We start from the raw sequence: 18,062 nt of genomic DNA, 5'->3' as shown, positions 1-18,062 counted from the left end.
AATGAACAAAGGAAAACACCTTTAAACCCGCCAGCACCAGTTCTTGCACGAGACAGGAAATAGAACGGTGTGCACTCCACGGCCAACCACTGTAACAAGGACAAGCTGAATGGGCTGCCTCTGCACAGAAGTAATGTGATGAACTCACTGACCAAAACACACATTTCTGCTGGGTTTGAGTAACTTTGGGATTTACCATAAATAACTGTATAAGAATCAAAAAGTCAGATAGTGACAAGTGTTGATGTGGATGTGGAGAAAGGAACTTTCAGACAATGCTGGGGGCAATGTAAAGTGGTGCAGCCATTTTAGAAAATAGTCTGGCTGTTCCTTAAAAGGTTAAACATGAAATCACCATATGACCCAGCAATTCCACTTGTAGGTATATACCCAAGAGAAGGGAATACGTATGTCTACTCAAAAACTCTTATGTACATGTTCCTAGCAGCCTTCTTCATAAAGGCTCCAAATCAGAAACAATCCAAACATCCATAAACTGATAAATGGATAAAAAAATGTGATAGATCCATGCAATGGAATATTACTCAGCCACAAAGAGAAATGAAGTACTGACACCGGCTACAACATGGATAAATCCTAAAAACATTACGCCAAGTGAAAGAACCCAGGTACAAAAGACTACCTATTGCCTGATTACATTTAAATTGAAATTTCCAGAATAAGCAACTCTATAAAGACAAAAGATAGATCAGTGACTGCTTAAGGCTGGAGGAATGGGGACAGATGGAGTGACTGCTTGTGAGTACGAGTTTTCTTCTTGTGGCAATGACAATGTTCTGGCACTGATCGCGGTGACAGTTGCACAGCTGTGACTATACTAAACACCACTGAATGGGACACTTTAAGAGAGTGAACAGTATGGTATGTGAATTACATCTCAAAAAATTGGTTAAAATTTTTAGATCGGTGCCTGGCATATAGTAAGTGCTCAATAAACATTAGTTATTATTATCTTTTTAAAAAAGCATCAGAGTAAAGTACCATTGGAGAGCAGAAGCCCCATCGATGTCATATCGGTCTTGACAACAGACAATGATGGGGAGTGAGGGTGAAGCGATTCTACCCCAGGAACTCCTAGACCCTGATTCTTGGCCCTAAAACCCGATAAAGCTAGACGACAGCCAAATTATAATGTATGAAAATACTGATGAATTTATGTCACGTCTCAAAATTCTAACAGGGGGAAAAGCCAAAGAACTGAAGTAAACAATTTTCTGTCATTAAATGAGAGTTCTTTAGATTTACCTGAGAGAATCAGAATGCTAAAAGTCAGGTACCTGAACTCTTGGCTTTCTTATTAGCTGTGTTACCCCGGACAAGCCCTTCTTGCTCTCATTCTGACGTCTATAAATAGAAACGACACCTGTTTCAAGGGATGAATCCCTGTGAATATAAAATGTCCACAATATTATAAAAGAGAAAAAGCAGGCAAGAAGTAGCATTTTATAGTACGATCTCATTTATATAAGTTTTATAAAATCTGTAGAAACTAATGTGTAAAAAGAATTTCCTTAATATGTTAATAATGGTTGTCTCTGCATAGTGAGATTTCCATTTTCCATTTTTATTCAGCTAAAATTTTCTACTTTACCACATATTAGCTTCTAAAAATGAAGCTATTTAAATAAGCTATTTTTGTTCAGGAAAAGAATAACTTTTAAAACGTTGCATAAATGTAAGCTATTAAACCTGCACTCTAGCCTCTGCAGCACAGCCTGGGTGATTTTTTAGAGATGAATTGGTCGTGCAGCCCCCTGATGCCACCACCCTGCCCCGCCCCGGGCCATACCCCTTCCACACCATGTCCCCTATGCACCAGTTGTCACATGCCACCTCCACATGGATGTCTTCCGAGGAGACGTCCCACAGAGATGGGCAGTCCAGGGAGTTTACTATTGAACCATCACCAAGAGAAGATACAAGCATTCCATAAAGCCCTCTGGGCAGAGAAATGGTATGAATGCTACAGGTCAGACAGGGCCAGTGACCGTGGGCCAAAGCCGTGGTCCTCAGATACCCGACATGACACAGATGGCTATTTCTGAGGAAATTGCTTCTTCCAGAGAGGAGCTGGGAGAAGCAGGGACAGTAATGCGAATGGTTTAGAAGTGCATGCACCTCGTAAAGCAAGGCCCCTCAAGGGTCACCCCAGCTCCCTGATAACTGATCTCTGTCAAAAGCCTTTAAATTGAAAATGTAATCCAACTGTCCCTGAAGTATGTGGGCCACGCTGGTTTTGCTGAAAGTAAAGCCAGTGTCTCCTACCTGTTCATATCTTATCAGGTCACCACCGAATTCTACTGTTGTCCTTTCCTTCTTGTCCCCTTAGGAGGTGGTTAATACACCACCACCTGAATCCCAGTAGCTTGTGCTGAGTGCAGGGAGGGCTTATATTTACTTACTTGCACCCAACCCTTCTTAAGAATAAGATATTCGGTTATCTGAGGCAGATTAAAACCATTTTTTTTTTCTATTCAGGGCACCTGCTGCCTCAGCCAACAGCTCAGTTCAATACCCCTATAGCTTCTAAGCAGTCTGCGTGTACCACATACAGTATTCCCTCTCCCTTCCAGGCTGTTCTGTCACTGTAGAGATCTGTCTCTCACATGTTTAGTAGCCAGAGACCAGTGGCCTCTTGATACGAAAAAGAAAACAGCAGGAGAGACCTTTCCAAACAATCGTCCTTCCTCCCTTCTAGAAAGTTCTCTTCCAATTCTGCCTTTAAATATGTGTTATATACATGACATTTAAGTTTCTAACATAACTGAGCTGAAGAAACAATGACTTACAAGATGGAGCACAAACCCTTCATGATGCTCAGAATAAGACCACCCCATCCTTTGGGTCTGCTTCACAGCAGGTGGCAGTTTCAATGCTAAATGTATCAACTCCTTTTTTTGAACAGCATCAAAAAGCCCACTGGTCACAACCTGCCTTTCAGATCTCCCAGTATTTAATTTTCCCCACTTTTCCTCCATAGAGAAGACCCAGAAACACTGGTCATCATCTAACACTCAGAACATGGTATCTGATCTCAGGCCTGTATGCCATGGCGGGACTCCTCTCTAAGGACGGAACCAAGCCCAGCAGCCCCAGTAGTATTCACTACCCATGTACACACTGCTGGTGTGCACTGGCCAAAGCCACAGCTGCAAAGAGCAGGGGAGGGTGCCGCCAATCCTCCTATCATAACACTTGCCACTTTATGAACTGTAACCATGCTGGGAACACATGTGGGTGTCAGAACATGAAGCCATAAACATCAAGTTTGTTGCTAGCCATAAACATCAAGTTTGTTGCTGAAGCTGAAATTAATATGTGTAATCATGCACGCCAATGCTGCAGAAAAATGTAGACTAAATGCACACATTTTAAAGATTCAGGTTTAATTCCTAAGAACTCAGACCCAAGAAGTTAAGGGGTAGGTACTTCTCTTATTTCTTCACAAACTCAGAATTAGATCTCTCTTAGATCAGGTAAAGGAGTACCAAAAACAGGCATCCCTACCCCTGTTCTCCCATAACCTTTTAGAGTGCTTTTGGTAAGAACTGGGTCAGGCCTGACATACCGGCTCTCCCTCATGTCTTTCAGTCTACATACACAAACCCACATGTAAGAGGCTTAAAGCTGCTTCGAGGCCAAGTGCTTCCCCATGCTCGGGTTGTGTGACAGACAGGCTGGGGCAAGTGGGGTCCATTGGCTCAGGGCACGAGGACCTCTGTGCTGAACAGAAAGCCTTGAGCCACCACTCTCGCCCTTCTGGAATAACTCAGTCCTCTGTGGCCAGTGTGTCTCAGAAAGAAACACAGAAAGGTTTCCAGAGGCTCTCAGCTAGGGGTGCCCACAGATTCAGAACTGGGACCTCCACAACACTGAGCATCTAGAAAGTCTCCTTCCTGACAAGGCTCCGCCCTCACCCTCTGCTCTCCACCGTGTCCCAGACAGACCACAGAGCAGCTAGGTTCCTGCAGGGTGGGATACATGGCCTCCCTTTGTGAGGTTTAGGGGTGCATGAGCCCCCCGGGGATGTCTCCACTGGTTCAAGAAGACACTGAGCTAAGATCAGAAGAACAGAAAGTTGAATAAACGACAGGCAGCGAGCTGAAGCATCCTGATGGGGGACCAGGGAGAACAGCAGGAAAGGGGATGAAGCTGGGCAGAGAAGGCAGAGGATGGTCTGAAAAGCCACTGGGAAGTTAAGGGTGAGCCAGGTGGCCAGGGGGTGAAGGTTTATTACTAAGGACATTCTCCCCTGGGTAGCCACTAGCTACCTTTAAGTACTGGCAGAAAGAGCTTATTTACATTATGAGAAAGTTTCCTTTGACTGCACTGAGTTTTCCTCTAGCATTTTCAGCCCAACAAAACAGATTTTAATGAAGATATTTAATTTCTGCTGAGTGAAGCCCATCACTTCTCCAGTCTCTCCCCCCAAAAGTAGCTGGCTATATTTTTTTCACCTTATCATTCACAACTTCTGAATGGATATTTTCTGTTTGGAAAGGTCGGGACCAATGCATTTATTCCCTTTTGCCTTCCATTCTCTCTGGGAGCCCTCCCCGACCTCAGTTGCCTCTGACCTCCTGGACTCTGACTACATACTGGAGAATCCCTGGGCCAGGTCCCACTCTGGGAAGTTCTAACTTGTCGGCACGTTAGACACTGAGCCTGGGGTGAAAACGCACCATCCCATCCTCCCTTATTTTGCTGGAGGTACGAGCCTCACTCTGCTCTGTGTCCACAGGTCCCTTGGCCGGGTGCACAGCAGCAGATCATGACTCATCCGCAATCACTAGGCTCATGCCTCAAGGGCACCTTTCTAAAGCCATTATCTGGGAAAGGAAGTGAAAATATATCAACAAAAGAGCCCAAGGACCATTCTAGCACTTCTGACTGAGCCCTTAGCATGAAGAGACTGTTTTCCTAAACTTTAAAACCTGGACTCTCTTGGCAGGATGTCAAATTGACTGAGTCATCACCTGTTTATGTCCATAGGCCTACGTCTCCATGACAGACAGCTACAAATGAGAACTAGTGAAGGATTAGTAGGCAGAGTGGCATGCCTTTCATTTTTGGAGAAAGTCACTCAAAGTGCCGTGACCAACAAAACACGCCTGGACCAGATTTCGGCCGCCTGCCTCGGGCCAACCCTCGGCACCCTCAGGCACACAGGCATTTCCACCACTGGCCACCACCAGGGCTCTTTTTGCACTTTTCTCTCTCTCACTTTCTGACAGTTTCAGGGGGGAAGGGGGAGTGGCCTCGTAGAATTCACCCGATTCTGGAATATAAATGGAGACTGCCAACACTGATTAATGTTCTTCCCAAATGGATGGTTTTACCGAAAGGGTCTTAGGTGCTACAGACCTTTGATCTTCCCCTTCTTTCTTCATGAAAACTCTAAACGCACTGCCATTCTGAGACCACCCAATAGAAAGAAACTTTCCTCCATATGTTCAGAGAAGACAGCACTTGTGTTTAAGGAATAGAAATGTTAAAACAGATGAATAAAAAAAAATTTTTTAATGACTAATGGTTCCCCCAAAATTAAACATAGAATTACCATATGATACAACAATCCCACTCTGGATATATCCAGAAGAAATGAAAGCAGGGTCTCGATGAGATACTTGCACACTCATGTTCATAGCAGCATTACTCACAAAAGCCAGATGATAGAAGCAACAGTGTCCATGGATGAATGAGTAGGTAAGCAAAATGTGATACACTCATGCCATGGAATGTTATTCAGCCTTAAAAAGGAAAGAAATTCTGATCCATGCTACAACATGGATGAACCCTGCGGACATTATACTATGTGAAAAAAGCCAGTCACCAAAGGACAAATACTGGATGATTCCACTTACATGGGGTCCCTGGAGTAGACAGATTCATAGCAATATAAAGTAGAATGGTGGGTGCCAGGGGCTAGAGGAGCGGGGAAAGGGGAGTTGTTGTTTAACAAGTACAGGGTTTCAGTTTTGGAAGATGTAGAACCCTGGAGATGGATGGTGGTGACAGTTACTCAACAATAAGAATGTACTTAATACCACTGAACTGTACACTTAAAAAATGGTTAAGATAGTAAATTTTATGTTATGTGTATTTTAAAAGAATAAAAAAAAACCTTTTTAATAACTACTAGTATTCGAATAGCAGTGGTCAGTCTGTAACTCCATGAATATATCCAGCCAGGACAGCACTTTATAGGTTGACTTGTTTTTCAAAGGACACCATTGGAATAGTTCACCTTTGCATCCACTCTGCAGTTACACCATTTGAACCACAAAGCCAGAAATCATAGTCAAGCTCAAACAGCACCATTTGAGTTTTAGATGCTAAAGCTGAACTACTTTAATGAACAAATAATCAAGCAACTACCTCACAAGCCTCTGTGACTAGTACCAATTTGGGGCAAGTAATAATGACTGTTGACTGACACTCTTAGTAAGGCATGTTTCTAATGACAAATTAGCACCAAAAATAAATCCAGCTGTCCTGAAACTTTTTCTACAAAGTAATTTAAGATGAAAATGCAAATTTTCTTAATGTTCACTAATAAAGCCCAATGCTGATCAGAATTCTATCATGAAGCTGCCTGAATTACATTTTCTTTTTTTTTTTTTAAATGAAAATCAATTTTGAAATAATGTCTGAAAAAAGGAAGGATTAGATCTGGAAATGAAAGTCTAAGGCATAAAGGAAATAAATAGTAATCAATGTCAATTACTGTATTTCTATCACAATTCACAACATGGAAAAATCTGGATTCTGCCACAAGAGAAATGTAAATCTAGTACAACTCAGGCTAACAAAGTGCAGGTCAACAAAGGAGGCGCATGGCCTGGTCCCATTCGGTGAGGCCACCTGGGGCCAGCAGCTCTTACTTCTTGGTGATCTGGCTTGGCTCCTGCAGACCTGGGTCCAGGTCGAAGCCCTCGTTATCCAGCAGCCTCCGCAGTGTCACATCAGCTAGCTGTTCCATGATCTTAAACACCTCCTCGAGGTTCAAGAACATGGAGAAGTCTCGCTCCTTCTTGTGTGTGGTAATTCGGATAGTAGCCGTCAGAAAGACGTTGGATGTTTTTTCTAACTTCTGGATATCAACCCAAGGGATTACAAGTTTAACTAGAAGAGAAAAAGGACAAACACGTATTTTACACCCAAGATCAACCCCAAATTTGTGTGCATCAACAACAGTCCAAGGTTTTCCTTAAGCTGAAATACAAATATCTTTGAAATTAGAGCAGGAAAGAGGAAGCACAGAACTGCTTGACGTCTGCTCGTTACAACAATTACTGTTTTAATGATTTTCTTAAGGGTTTAAGTAAAAATTCTCAAGTTACTGGCTACTGTACACGTCCAAGGAATATATATTGAAATATCAAGTTAACGTGAAAACTTTCTAAAAAATATTTAAGCTTAAATATTTGCAAAATATGCAGAAGCTTCTGAATCCACATAAATGCTGGCTTCTAAAGTAGCATTCATGGCATAAGCCATGAAAAAAGGAGTGCAAAAGAAGATTATTCATGATATCTTCCAGAGAGACAGGCTTAACATTTAGACTGTGGCAAATGACAGTTGTTCTAGTTTCAGAAGACAGAGTACAAGTCGTTTTTATGAAACTCCTTTTAAAGTAATGCCGTATAAACAGTCCATTTAATAAACAAGTGTTCTATTCTCAGAAATGTTTCCAGTACACTGGTGGCTTGGGATAGTGTGCAAATGGGGAAGAGAGATGCAGAACTACTTAAAATAATAATAATAACTTATTAAATATTAGGAATCATTTATTTTTTCCAAATTTTATCATCCTAACAAAATTAGGTCTGGTAACAATGATAGATAAGTGTTGGAAAAGAACTCATTTTCCTTTTCAAATAAAGAAGGGGATTAAGTGTTTTTCTTTCTACCTCGTTTTTCCGTTTATTTTGCAATAATGTCATCAGTGCTCAATTTTAAAAAGCCACATTTCTACATCATACTTGAAAATCAGCTCCTTCAGCTACTTCTAGCTGTTTTCACAGTCTTGTTACACACGCATGCGTGCACACACACATACCCACACACACACACACACACACACTCCATCTACACCATCAGCTTTTATTGGTTAAGCATCTCCTTTGTGAAGAGCTCGTTTAAATAAGGAAAACAGACATGTAAAGAAATAAGTAACCAATGACTTGACAGAGCCCAAAATAGAAACATAAACATGGTGCCAATTATAAGGGACCAAGGAAGGGCCCTGAAGGTGATAAAATTTGAATTAAATTTTTAAAGTTGAACAGGAGTTTCCAAAGAGACATAAGAATGGGAAAATGAAGGAAAGACCGGGCATCAATTTTGAGAAGCACTTCTGAAAGCAGGAGAACAAGGATGGCAAAGATTAGGTCAGAACACATTCCAGGTGGGGTGCGGAGAGCTGTGCTCACAGAGTATAGAGACTAGAGCATCTGAACTGGGGCTGGCGGTGTGGGCAAGAAAAGGGATGACATGTGCAGGAAGCTGTCTACAGCCGGATTCAAGAGGGGCCCCTTCCACTGGTTTGACGTAAAGCATAAACTAAAATGCAGAAAGAAAAAGAAAATGTGTGTGAGCGCGTGCACACGCTCAGGGCTGGGTTTTACGTGGCCCCTGTGTTAATAAGCCCCACCCCTGTAGAACTACTGGGCCATCAGTTATGATGCTGTGTTCGGAGCAACATACAGCAGTGAAACCCCTTCAGGAGCCAGATGAAGTGAGCTACCCAGAAATGTTTCTCAAGGCAGTAGAAGAAAAAGGACTCACAAATCAAACTCACAGTAGTGCTATATATCATGAAATACAATTGTCTGTAGAAATGATTTGGAAATTAATCAAGTATCATCTGTTATCTCAACTGCTTATTTAAATATTTAGTCATCTGACTCTTCTTGTTAACGACTTGTCTGGGGACCAGCACTGAGCACCCCAAGGGCCACTATCATCTGGGAAAGACCAAATCCCTCCCAAGGCCCGCGCCAACCTCACTCACGTTCCTTGCCGAGGAAGAAGGAGTAGAAGCAGAGGTGGTTGATGCTGAGGTACAGCCAGCCCTGGCGGGGAACCCTGCCCTTCCAGCAGCAGCAGGAGTAATAGGTGATCAGCTTCTCTGCCTCTGGGAAGTTGAACCTGGCCTCAAACTTGACCAAGGCCTCTCGGAATTTCTCGGGGTCCTCTTCCTGCTCGGCAAGCCTGCTGCTCGTCTCCTCAGCAATCAAAGCCTGAAGCCCAGAAAAATAATGGACCATTGTTCAGGGAGAACAAGGGGAGGCAAGAAGGGATAAGAAGCAGGAAGGTGTCTGCACTGCTCAACAAGAGACATATAGGATGAATGAGAACAGCTCACTACACCACCGCTCACTACACCGTCTGTCCATACCCAGAAACACGCCACAGTGGGAAGAAACAAGCTGGAGGACCAACACCTATGAACAGGTCTCTTGCTTGGCCACTGACCAGCTGTGAGTCGGGTGAGTCACTGACTGCTAAACCTCGGTTCTCAAACAAATCCCTATTTGATATACCTCCCTGTCCTTCCCTAGAGGAATATGAGGATCAAACAGTCAGCTCAAGCATGTGAACTCAATGTACCAACCCTGAAAAACTACCTAAGTTGGAGTTAAAAGTCTTTCTTTAGAAAATGAATGAATTGTCTTCCTTGTGAGGTTCGAAAATTTTGGTCTAAAGCTAACAATTGCCTGACTGTGTGACACCAGATATGTTTCATTACTATTACATATACTCTATAGTCTTCCAAGGGAGAAACATTATAACCAAGGAACCTACCTTCACCTTCCCTTTGACAAAGCTGGCAATGTCCTCTTTATTATCAAAGACAGACAAGGTATGGAGGAGATTTTGCTCCAGCCAGTCCCAATGCTGGCTTATTTCCTCTAACGTTGCACCTGGGTTAGAAGAGAAAAACACACCAAGATTAAAAGACAAAACTAATTCCCAGAACATGAATTTGTTTTCTAAATATCACGAATCCTGTGATTATGGTATTGAAACAGCCCAGTTTCTCACATGCTGGACCACAGTTTGCCAGCGGACAAGGCAGGCACCCTTCACTGGACCCAGTTTCCCCCACCACAGCACTGGGATTTGTGAATGCCTGTTGCACTGCCACACAGATGAGCCAGCCAATCAATCAGGTTACTCTTCACCACTTCTCTGTGGATGTCCTGCTTCCCTAACATAGGGAGTCCCGCTACACAAATGACAGAAATATTTGTCATTAGACAGCTAGCTATTCCAGGGATACAAGCCCCAAGCAGCAGATCAACTCACACTGGTCTCAGATAGCTTCACCTGTGAGAATGACAGATGCTCAAGAAGGACCTCAGCCCAGGTTGACAGAGGAAGAGCCTCTTGGTTGCCCAAGGGCATGAACACTTGCAATAGGCATGGTTAACCCCAACACCTAGGAGACTTCCAGGTTTACGAATTTGTATTCCACGTCATTGACAATAGCCTTTCAAAATATATATAAAAAGGTTTCATAGTACATGTTAAAACGAAAACGCAAAAATGTTAAATTGTATAAAGTTAATTTCTTTCAAAGGCAATGATGACAACAACGTCGCCCTATCATTAAATATTAAGCGACACCATTACCAAAATGCTTGATTGTTTTAGTTGGCCATATTCTCTCTCAGGGAGCCCTCTTTTCCTCTCCACTGGACAATGGGCACCTGGACACAGGGACGGTGCCAGCTCCTAGTGAAAAACCTGGCCCATAGCAGATGCTCAATAATGTCCACTGACTTAAAGCAAGTGTGGTCCTGGACAAGAAAAGGCATGTGTGCACCAGGTATGTCTAGTCCAGAAATAGATGAATGCCTGGCAAGGAGAGCCGGATTTGCAAAATGGGAAGCAGGACGTGCCCTAATCTCAAAGAAGTGAAAGGCTGTGGAACAAACCACAGTGCATGATGATCACGCTAATGTGGGAGGCACGACGGTCAACAGAGCCACGTGCCACTTATGCAAAAGCCAGACATGCATTTCATTAATGCTGAATTTTTATGTTATTTGCAGCTTTCTTCTCCCCAAAGTATAAATGTACATGAGGATCTTATAAATATCACACACATGAACAGGACAGAAAACTCACTCTGGACTCATGGACCCAGGGCCAGGGACTAGGAAGAACACCTGTGTTAGGACTGTCATTCTGAATGGGCAGCTGAGGAAGGCCTAAACAGAAGGTTCTAACAGAATACTTCATGAGGAAAAACAAGAGTTTAAAACAATGGCATTTATTTCCTTGTATTCTCCCAATTTTAGGCATGGCCTTGCTAAAGCAATGTCCTTTGGTCATCGTTAAAGCCAGTCTTCCCATCATGGAGGATCGGCTCCATGGGTCTCTCTACTCAACACCTGTCATCAGGGTCAGGACATCTGAGCCTGGACCAGGAGCGCCTGACCAGTGTCTTTGTCAGCTCTGGCTGCTTTAACAGAACACTGTAGACTGTCTCAAACAACAGATTTTATTTTTCACAGTTCTGGAAGCTAAGAGTCCCAAATCAAGGTGTCGGCAGATTTGGTTCCTAGTGAGACTACTTTCTGGCTTGTAGACAGCTGCCTTCTCCCTTTGTCCTTACATGGCAGAGAAAGAGAGAGCGAGCAGGATCCCTAGTCTCCTCCTCTTCTTGTGAGGACACAAACCCCCCACATGACTTCATCTAATATCTCCCAAAGTTCTCACCTCCAAATACTATTGCACTGGGGGCTAGGGCTTCAACATCTGAATTTTGTGAGGGTCACAATTTAGTCCATAACAACCAGCTATCCTCCATCCCACCTCCCTTTACAGATCAATAAACACAAGCAGCAGCGCACATGGGGTTTAGGAGAGCTAGCTCTGGGGTGAGTGTGACCATCCTATTACTCTCTGCTTCCCTCCCACCTGGGAGGGCCCCCGTGGTGTCCAGAAACCCCTGGCCCTCAGGCTTCCCATTCCTCTTGTGAAAAGGAAAGATTATTTTGAAACAAAATCAAACCAAACAATTCCAGCATTCACAGCATGACCTTCCCAAAGCTTCCAAATGCCATCTACCTGTCCTTAGGACCCACACTGCCTGCTTGATTCCTCACACTCAGTGCTGACGTGGCTTACGTGTATATCTGGTTCACCTGCCTCTTGCCTAAACTTCACTTGTTCAGCGTCCTCAGATGGCAATAGTATAGGTATCCATCACCGAAAAAAATAAAAATAAAAAGAGGCGGGGACCTAAATCTCAACACTATAGCAACAGTGTCTGGGTCTTCGCTGAAGCCTGTACAGCCAATACGCCTGTACAGGTTTTCTCTTTCTAAATCCTTATCCTTTATTATCCATCATAATAAAACCAACTGATCAGAATTTTTTAAAGCAAGGAATAAATAGAGAAAGGAATATCTTTATTGGCCTTTAATCTGTTGTATGCTTTCATGTACTTCTTATTTACAAACAGATCTGGAGGAATGAGGAAAAACAAGAAAGGGGAGAGAATCTTTCTATGTTAGGCAGTGTCCCACTGATGTGTAGTGAAGACTGAATGAGGAAGTGGAGGCTCCAGTACCTCTCTAAGATCAGGTATATCACATGAAAGGCAAACTAGGTATGGACACATTCTCTACAACCTTGAAGTATCCTGGAGTCCTCCCAGAATAAGCTGTATTTCAATTTTTAAATAACACTTACACAATCTGTAGGTCCAGTAATTCCTGTGGCTTGACACCTTAAAAAGCTACTTTGTGCTTATATGCAGAGTGAGCACTCTCCCTTGCAATCCCATTTTCCTGAGTGTTATCTTCCTGGGTGACATGAAGTAGGTTTTCATTTATCCTATTATACTCATAGGGCCAACACAGTTGTTAACAGCTAACCACATGTGTCTTCCTCAACTGATAACCACAGACACCATGGATAAGTTATAATGAAGTCCCAATAGAGTATATCAAGTAGAATTAAGATTTGAAACAGTCATCAAAAAATTAAACTATTATTCTTATAAGAATTCTACCTACTGTGGAGGAATTTATGATAGGAAAAGATAATTCTAAAACAAAACCGAGCCCACACCTTGAGAGAAAATAAACACACATAAAATCCATCCCTCAGCCACAGTTACTCTGTTCCTGAACATAAGATGTAGCTGTAGGGCTCTCCCAGTAAAGGCAATCAGTATAATGAAATTTTTCCACTCCACTGTCTTCCATTTCCTATGAAAGTTGCCAAATGGCAGGAAAATTTTCCAAACTATGATTTCCTCTGCAGGGAAGTCTTATGATGGGCTTCAAAAATACCGTAAACCAATGTGAGCTGGCTGCACATCCGTGACTGTCAAAGACTAAAAAGCAACGTTGCTCCACATGTCGCCATGTTTTCCAAATTACATGAAGTAGCCCATTGGAAAATCACTTAAAAAATGAAATAGAATAGAAATTAGAATATATGCCACTTTATAAGGGCAGTTACTGACAAAGTATTTATTAAAGTTATGCACAAACACAAATATATTTCTGTCAGTGGGTCACGGTCAAAAAAAGTTTGAAATCTACCATGTTACAGACATACAAGTGGTGGGAAATGTAAAAATGACAAGATAAAGTGAGAATTTGAAACCTACTGAAGGGCAGAATGACAAAAAGCCTACAAATTAACTCAACACTATAGCAGTATTCCCCCTGCTTCTTGCTATGGGCCTTTCAAGACAGGACAGCTGTTGTCAAGTCTCGAATTTGTCCACCCAAGTTCACATGATGAAGCCCTAAAATCTAATGTGTCCATATTTGAAGACAAGGCCTTTAACGAGGTAATTAAGGGCTAACAGAGTCATATTGGTAGGGCTCTGATCTGATAGGACTGCTGTTATAAGAAGAGAAAGACATCTGGGATCTGCCAAGTGAGGACACAGCAAGAAGCCAGCTGTCTACAAGCCAAAGAGAGAGGTCCTCAGAGGAATCCAACCCTGCCAGAACCTTGATCTTGGACTTTCCAGCCTGGACTGTGAGAAAATCAATTTCCGTGTTTAAGCCACCCAATCCGTAGTCTTGTTATAGCAGCCCACACAGATTAACACAGTTTTCAAAAACCAAAATTTATAAGAGTACTATGGATTATAACAGAAGTCCAATCAGCAAAATTATACTTTGTTTTATTAAGGTCCCTAATTTTACAGAAAAAGACTTTTCTCTAAGAAAATTAAAGTTCAGTGGATCTTAAACATTATCCGCAGAAGTCAAAAATAAGATTTATAAATCCCTATGTAAAACTAAAATACACTATGAGGAATCTTAAGACCACAAAACAAGCAGTACTGATGATTTATAAATGACCAACCCTATGTTCTAAGAAAGAAAAGCCAGAGGTGGCAGACAAAGGACATTTTCTGAATGCCTAGCATGATCCAAGGATTTTGTTAGGTATGCCATATACTTTGTAATGTTTATCTTTATAAAAAGAGTGCAAGGTAGGTATTATTATTTCCATTTTCTAGGTGCAGAAAAGAGCCAACCTGGAGGCCTGGTTCTATCTGTAACACAGTGGAGGTGGGAGCCTGGAGAGACAGGGGTGTAGGGGGAGGGGCAGCTCCCAACAGCTGAATCACTTTTTAATGCACACATAATATTTATTCTCTAATGTTTTCACTAGAGGTATTTTCAGAAAATAAAATAAGCATCCCATTGCCTATATCTATAGCTTCTGCACAAACAGCCATAAATAATCTGATCCAAGCTTCAATTTTACAAATCACCTCTGTCTATCTCTACATAATAATTATCCAACCGAATTTTCTTCTCCAGCCACTTAGATCTTAACTGACAATGAAGTGGTCATCTCACGAGCACAGCTCAGATATGCTCCTTTGTAATAGTGAAACATTTCTCTACTGTCCAAACACTAAATGTCTACTGTCTAAATGCCTGGACCAAAAGCCAAAGACACGAAGGGACTAATTAAAAGTGTAACTGTCAAGGCAGTGTCATTCCTAAATCCCACTCGACAATCATTACACACAGAGTAACTTAGAAGCAAGGAATCTGAATAAAAATCAAAAATGATGGAAGAGGGTTAGACCAAAGGCTTTAAATTTTAGAAATTAAAAATTATATACATTCTTGAAGTGGAGACTCTCACATCCCATGTGTATGTCTGAAGCAGTATCTTTGTAGGAACATGTAAAAGCGTACTATCAACATCACATCATCATGACTTACAAGACTATTACCTATGTATATTTCTCACTAAATAGTTCAGGAAAACAAATTTTAAAACTTTCTTTTTACACAATTTCTGTGCCCTTTTTGCCTTCAAGTTAAAATAATGAGTCCCTAAAAGTACTTGAAATAAGTGAAAAACAGATAAACTCAACCTCTTTAATACCAAAAGTAAGAGGTTTTTAATTTATAATTTAAATAGTCATTTAAATGTCCTGGTATTAGTGTCATAAGAAACACTTATTTCTTAGAAGTAGGGACAGTAGCAAAGATGTAGGAAAATATGACCTATAACCAAAAGAAAACCAATCAATAGAAACAGAATCAGAAACAACACAGATAAAAGAATCCATAAACAAGGACATAAAACGGCTATTATAAATATATTCCATGTGTTCAAAAAGTAGAGGTCAGCATAAGGATGGTAAGAAGCTAAATGGAAAATATACAACAAGATCCAAATCAAACTTTTAGGAGTAAAAAACAGTATCTGAAATCAGAAATACACTGGATGGGGTTAAAAGTTAATTAGACCTTGCAGGAAAAAAAAAAGAATAGGGAACTTGAAGACATATTAATGAAAACTATCTAAAGTGGAAAAAAAATAGGAAAAAGGTTTAACAAGAAAAACAGAGCATCAGTGAGCTGTGGAACAACAAGTGGCAGCTAAAACTACGTAATTGGAGTCCTAGGGAAAACAGGGGAGGAGGGCTAGAGAACAGAAAAAAAAATTACATATATATTTGACAAAAATAAAAGCTGGCATTTTTCTTCAAGTTTGATGAACACTATAAACACAGATCTAAGAATCTCAATAAAACCCAAACAGAAAAAACATAAAGGAAATCACATTAATGCACATCATAATCAAACTGGTGAAAATCAATAATAAAGACACTATTTATGGAGAAGCAAAGAATGAGATCTCAGAAACAATGCAAGCCGGAAGATATGGAACAACAGCTTTAAAAACTACTAAAAGAAAAATAATGAATTTACAAGTATATGAAGAAAACATGAGTAAACCCCTGTATAACTTAGGAATAAGAAAACCTTCCTAACCATGACTCAAAAATCAGAAAGTCTAAAAGATAAGTTCCAAATCCAACTACATAAAACAAAACAAAACAAAACAAACAACAACTACAAAAAACATTGGTGATGGTAAAACACAGCAAAAGCAAAGCCACTAAAACACATGACAAACTGTGAAAACATTTTTGTAATTTCCTATCTCGGATAAAGGACTAACAGTCCCAATAGATAGATAGTATCTAAAAATTGAGGGTAAAAAAGAACCACCATCCAATAAAATACTTAGCAAAGGACAAAAACAAGGAGGTTTTGAAAGCAGCCCTTAAACATGAATGATGTTCAACTTTCTCATAATAAAAAAATGAAAATTAAAACTGCAGAAACACCTACGGGGTGGCGAAAATCCAAAAGTTTGACAATAAATCTGATGGCAAGTCTGGGAAAGCAGGCCCTTTCATCCAATACTGATGGGTAAGTTTTTAAATGGTAAAATGAAGGGAGCTGCACTTAGTAATATCTAACGAAACTTCATATTAATTTACTCCTTGATCCAATAACCCCACTACTAGTAATCCATCCCAATGATTCAGCAGCAAAAGGACAAAATTATTTATTTACCAGGTTATTCACTGGGATTCTTTGCCATGGCAAAGGTGGAAAACAACACAAATGCCCATCAGTAAAGGATAGGTTGAATGAACTCTGGTCTTTCCACACAATGAAAGACGAGACAAAGAAGAACAAGAAAACAATCTCTATTCTTTGATAAGGAATGAGTTCCAGGATGTGTCGTTGTGAAAAAGGGAAGGCATGGAACAGGACATATTTGATCAAAATAAAAAAAGGGCGGAGAAATACAGAGAGAAACGAATTGTTTAATATTTGTAAAAAAGAAAAAAAAAAGGGTTCCCTATGACAGAGAGAAGGAAGCAGGGAAGAGGGCAGCAATGAAAACATGGTTTCTCTACAAATATTCTGTTTTACAGGTTTGATTAAGGAATCATAAAAAAAGCTTTGCATTTAAAAAAAAATAAGTTAAATCAATGTGAAAAAAACCAACCTGTAATAATTTAATAACTGCATAAACTTAACTGTTTATCAGGTTATTGAAACACAGGCAGACCTCAGAGGCATTGTGGGTTCAGTTCCAGACCACTGCAGTAAAGCAAATATTGCAACAGAGTAACTTGAATTTTTTGGTTTCCCAGAACATATAAAAATTATGTTTATATTACATTGTAGTCTATTAACTGTGCAATAACATTGTCTAAAAAATTATATACCTTAATTAAAAAACACTTTATTGCTAAAAATGCTAACCATCTCTGAGCCTTCACTGAGTCATCATCTTCTTGCTGATGGAGGGTCTTTCCTCAATGTTGATGGCTGCTGACTGATCAGGGTGGTGGTTGTTGAAGACTGGGTGGCTGTGGCAATTTTAAAAAATAAGACAATAAAGTTTGCCACACAATTGATTTTTCCTTTCATGAACAATATCTCTGTAATATGCGATGCTATTTGATAGCATTTTACACACAGCAGAACTTCTTTCAAAACTGGAGTCAGCCTTCTCAGTCCATACTGCTGCTTTATCAACTAAGTTTATGTAATATTCTAAACCCTTGTCATTTCAACAATCTTCACAGCACCTTCACCAGGAGTAGATGTCTGACTATTCCTTTCACTGGAACACTTTAAAACCATTGTAGGGTTATTATTTGGCCTAATCTCAATATTATTATGTCTCAGGGACTAGGAGGCCCAAGGAGAAGGAGA

General features: G+C 40.8%; 1 protein-coding gene across 7 annotated transcripts in view; it reads right to left on the bottom strand.

Moving 5' to 3' along the window:
* Nucleotides 1-18,062, bottom strand: part of TBC1D8 (TBC1 domain family member 8) — a 96,777-nt gene that overhangs the window by 27,713 nt on the left and 51,002 nt on the right. For all 7 annotated transcript variants that reach the window (XM_039867079.1, XM_039867080.1, XM_039867083.1 and 4 more), the window contains 3 exons: nt 9,832-9,950; nt 9,038-9,266; nt 6,906-7,146 (listed from right to left, as the gene is read on the bottom strand). In XM_039867079.1, coding sequence (XP_039723013.1) covers nt 6,906-7,146; nt 9,038-9,266; nt 9,832-9,950 — 589 coding nt within the window. The remainder of the gene's footprint in view (nt 1-6,905; nt 7,147-9,037; nt 9,267-9,831; nt 9,951-18,062) is intronic.

Source organism: Pteropus medius, unplaced genomic scaffold (assembly GCF_902729225.1).
Source record: "Pteropus medius unplaced genomic scaffold, Ma_sr-lr_union100, whole genome shotgun sequence".
In the NCBI taxonomy this organism is placed as follows: domain Eukaryota; kingdom Metazoa; phylum Chordata; class Mammalia; order Chiroptera; family Pteropodidae; genus Pteropus; species Pteropus medius.
The sequence above is the reverse complement of the archived record's forward strand: the minus strand, read 5'-3'. Positions and strand labels throughout refer to the sequence as shown.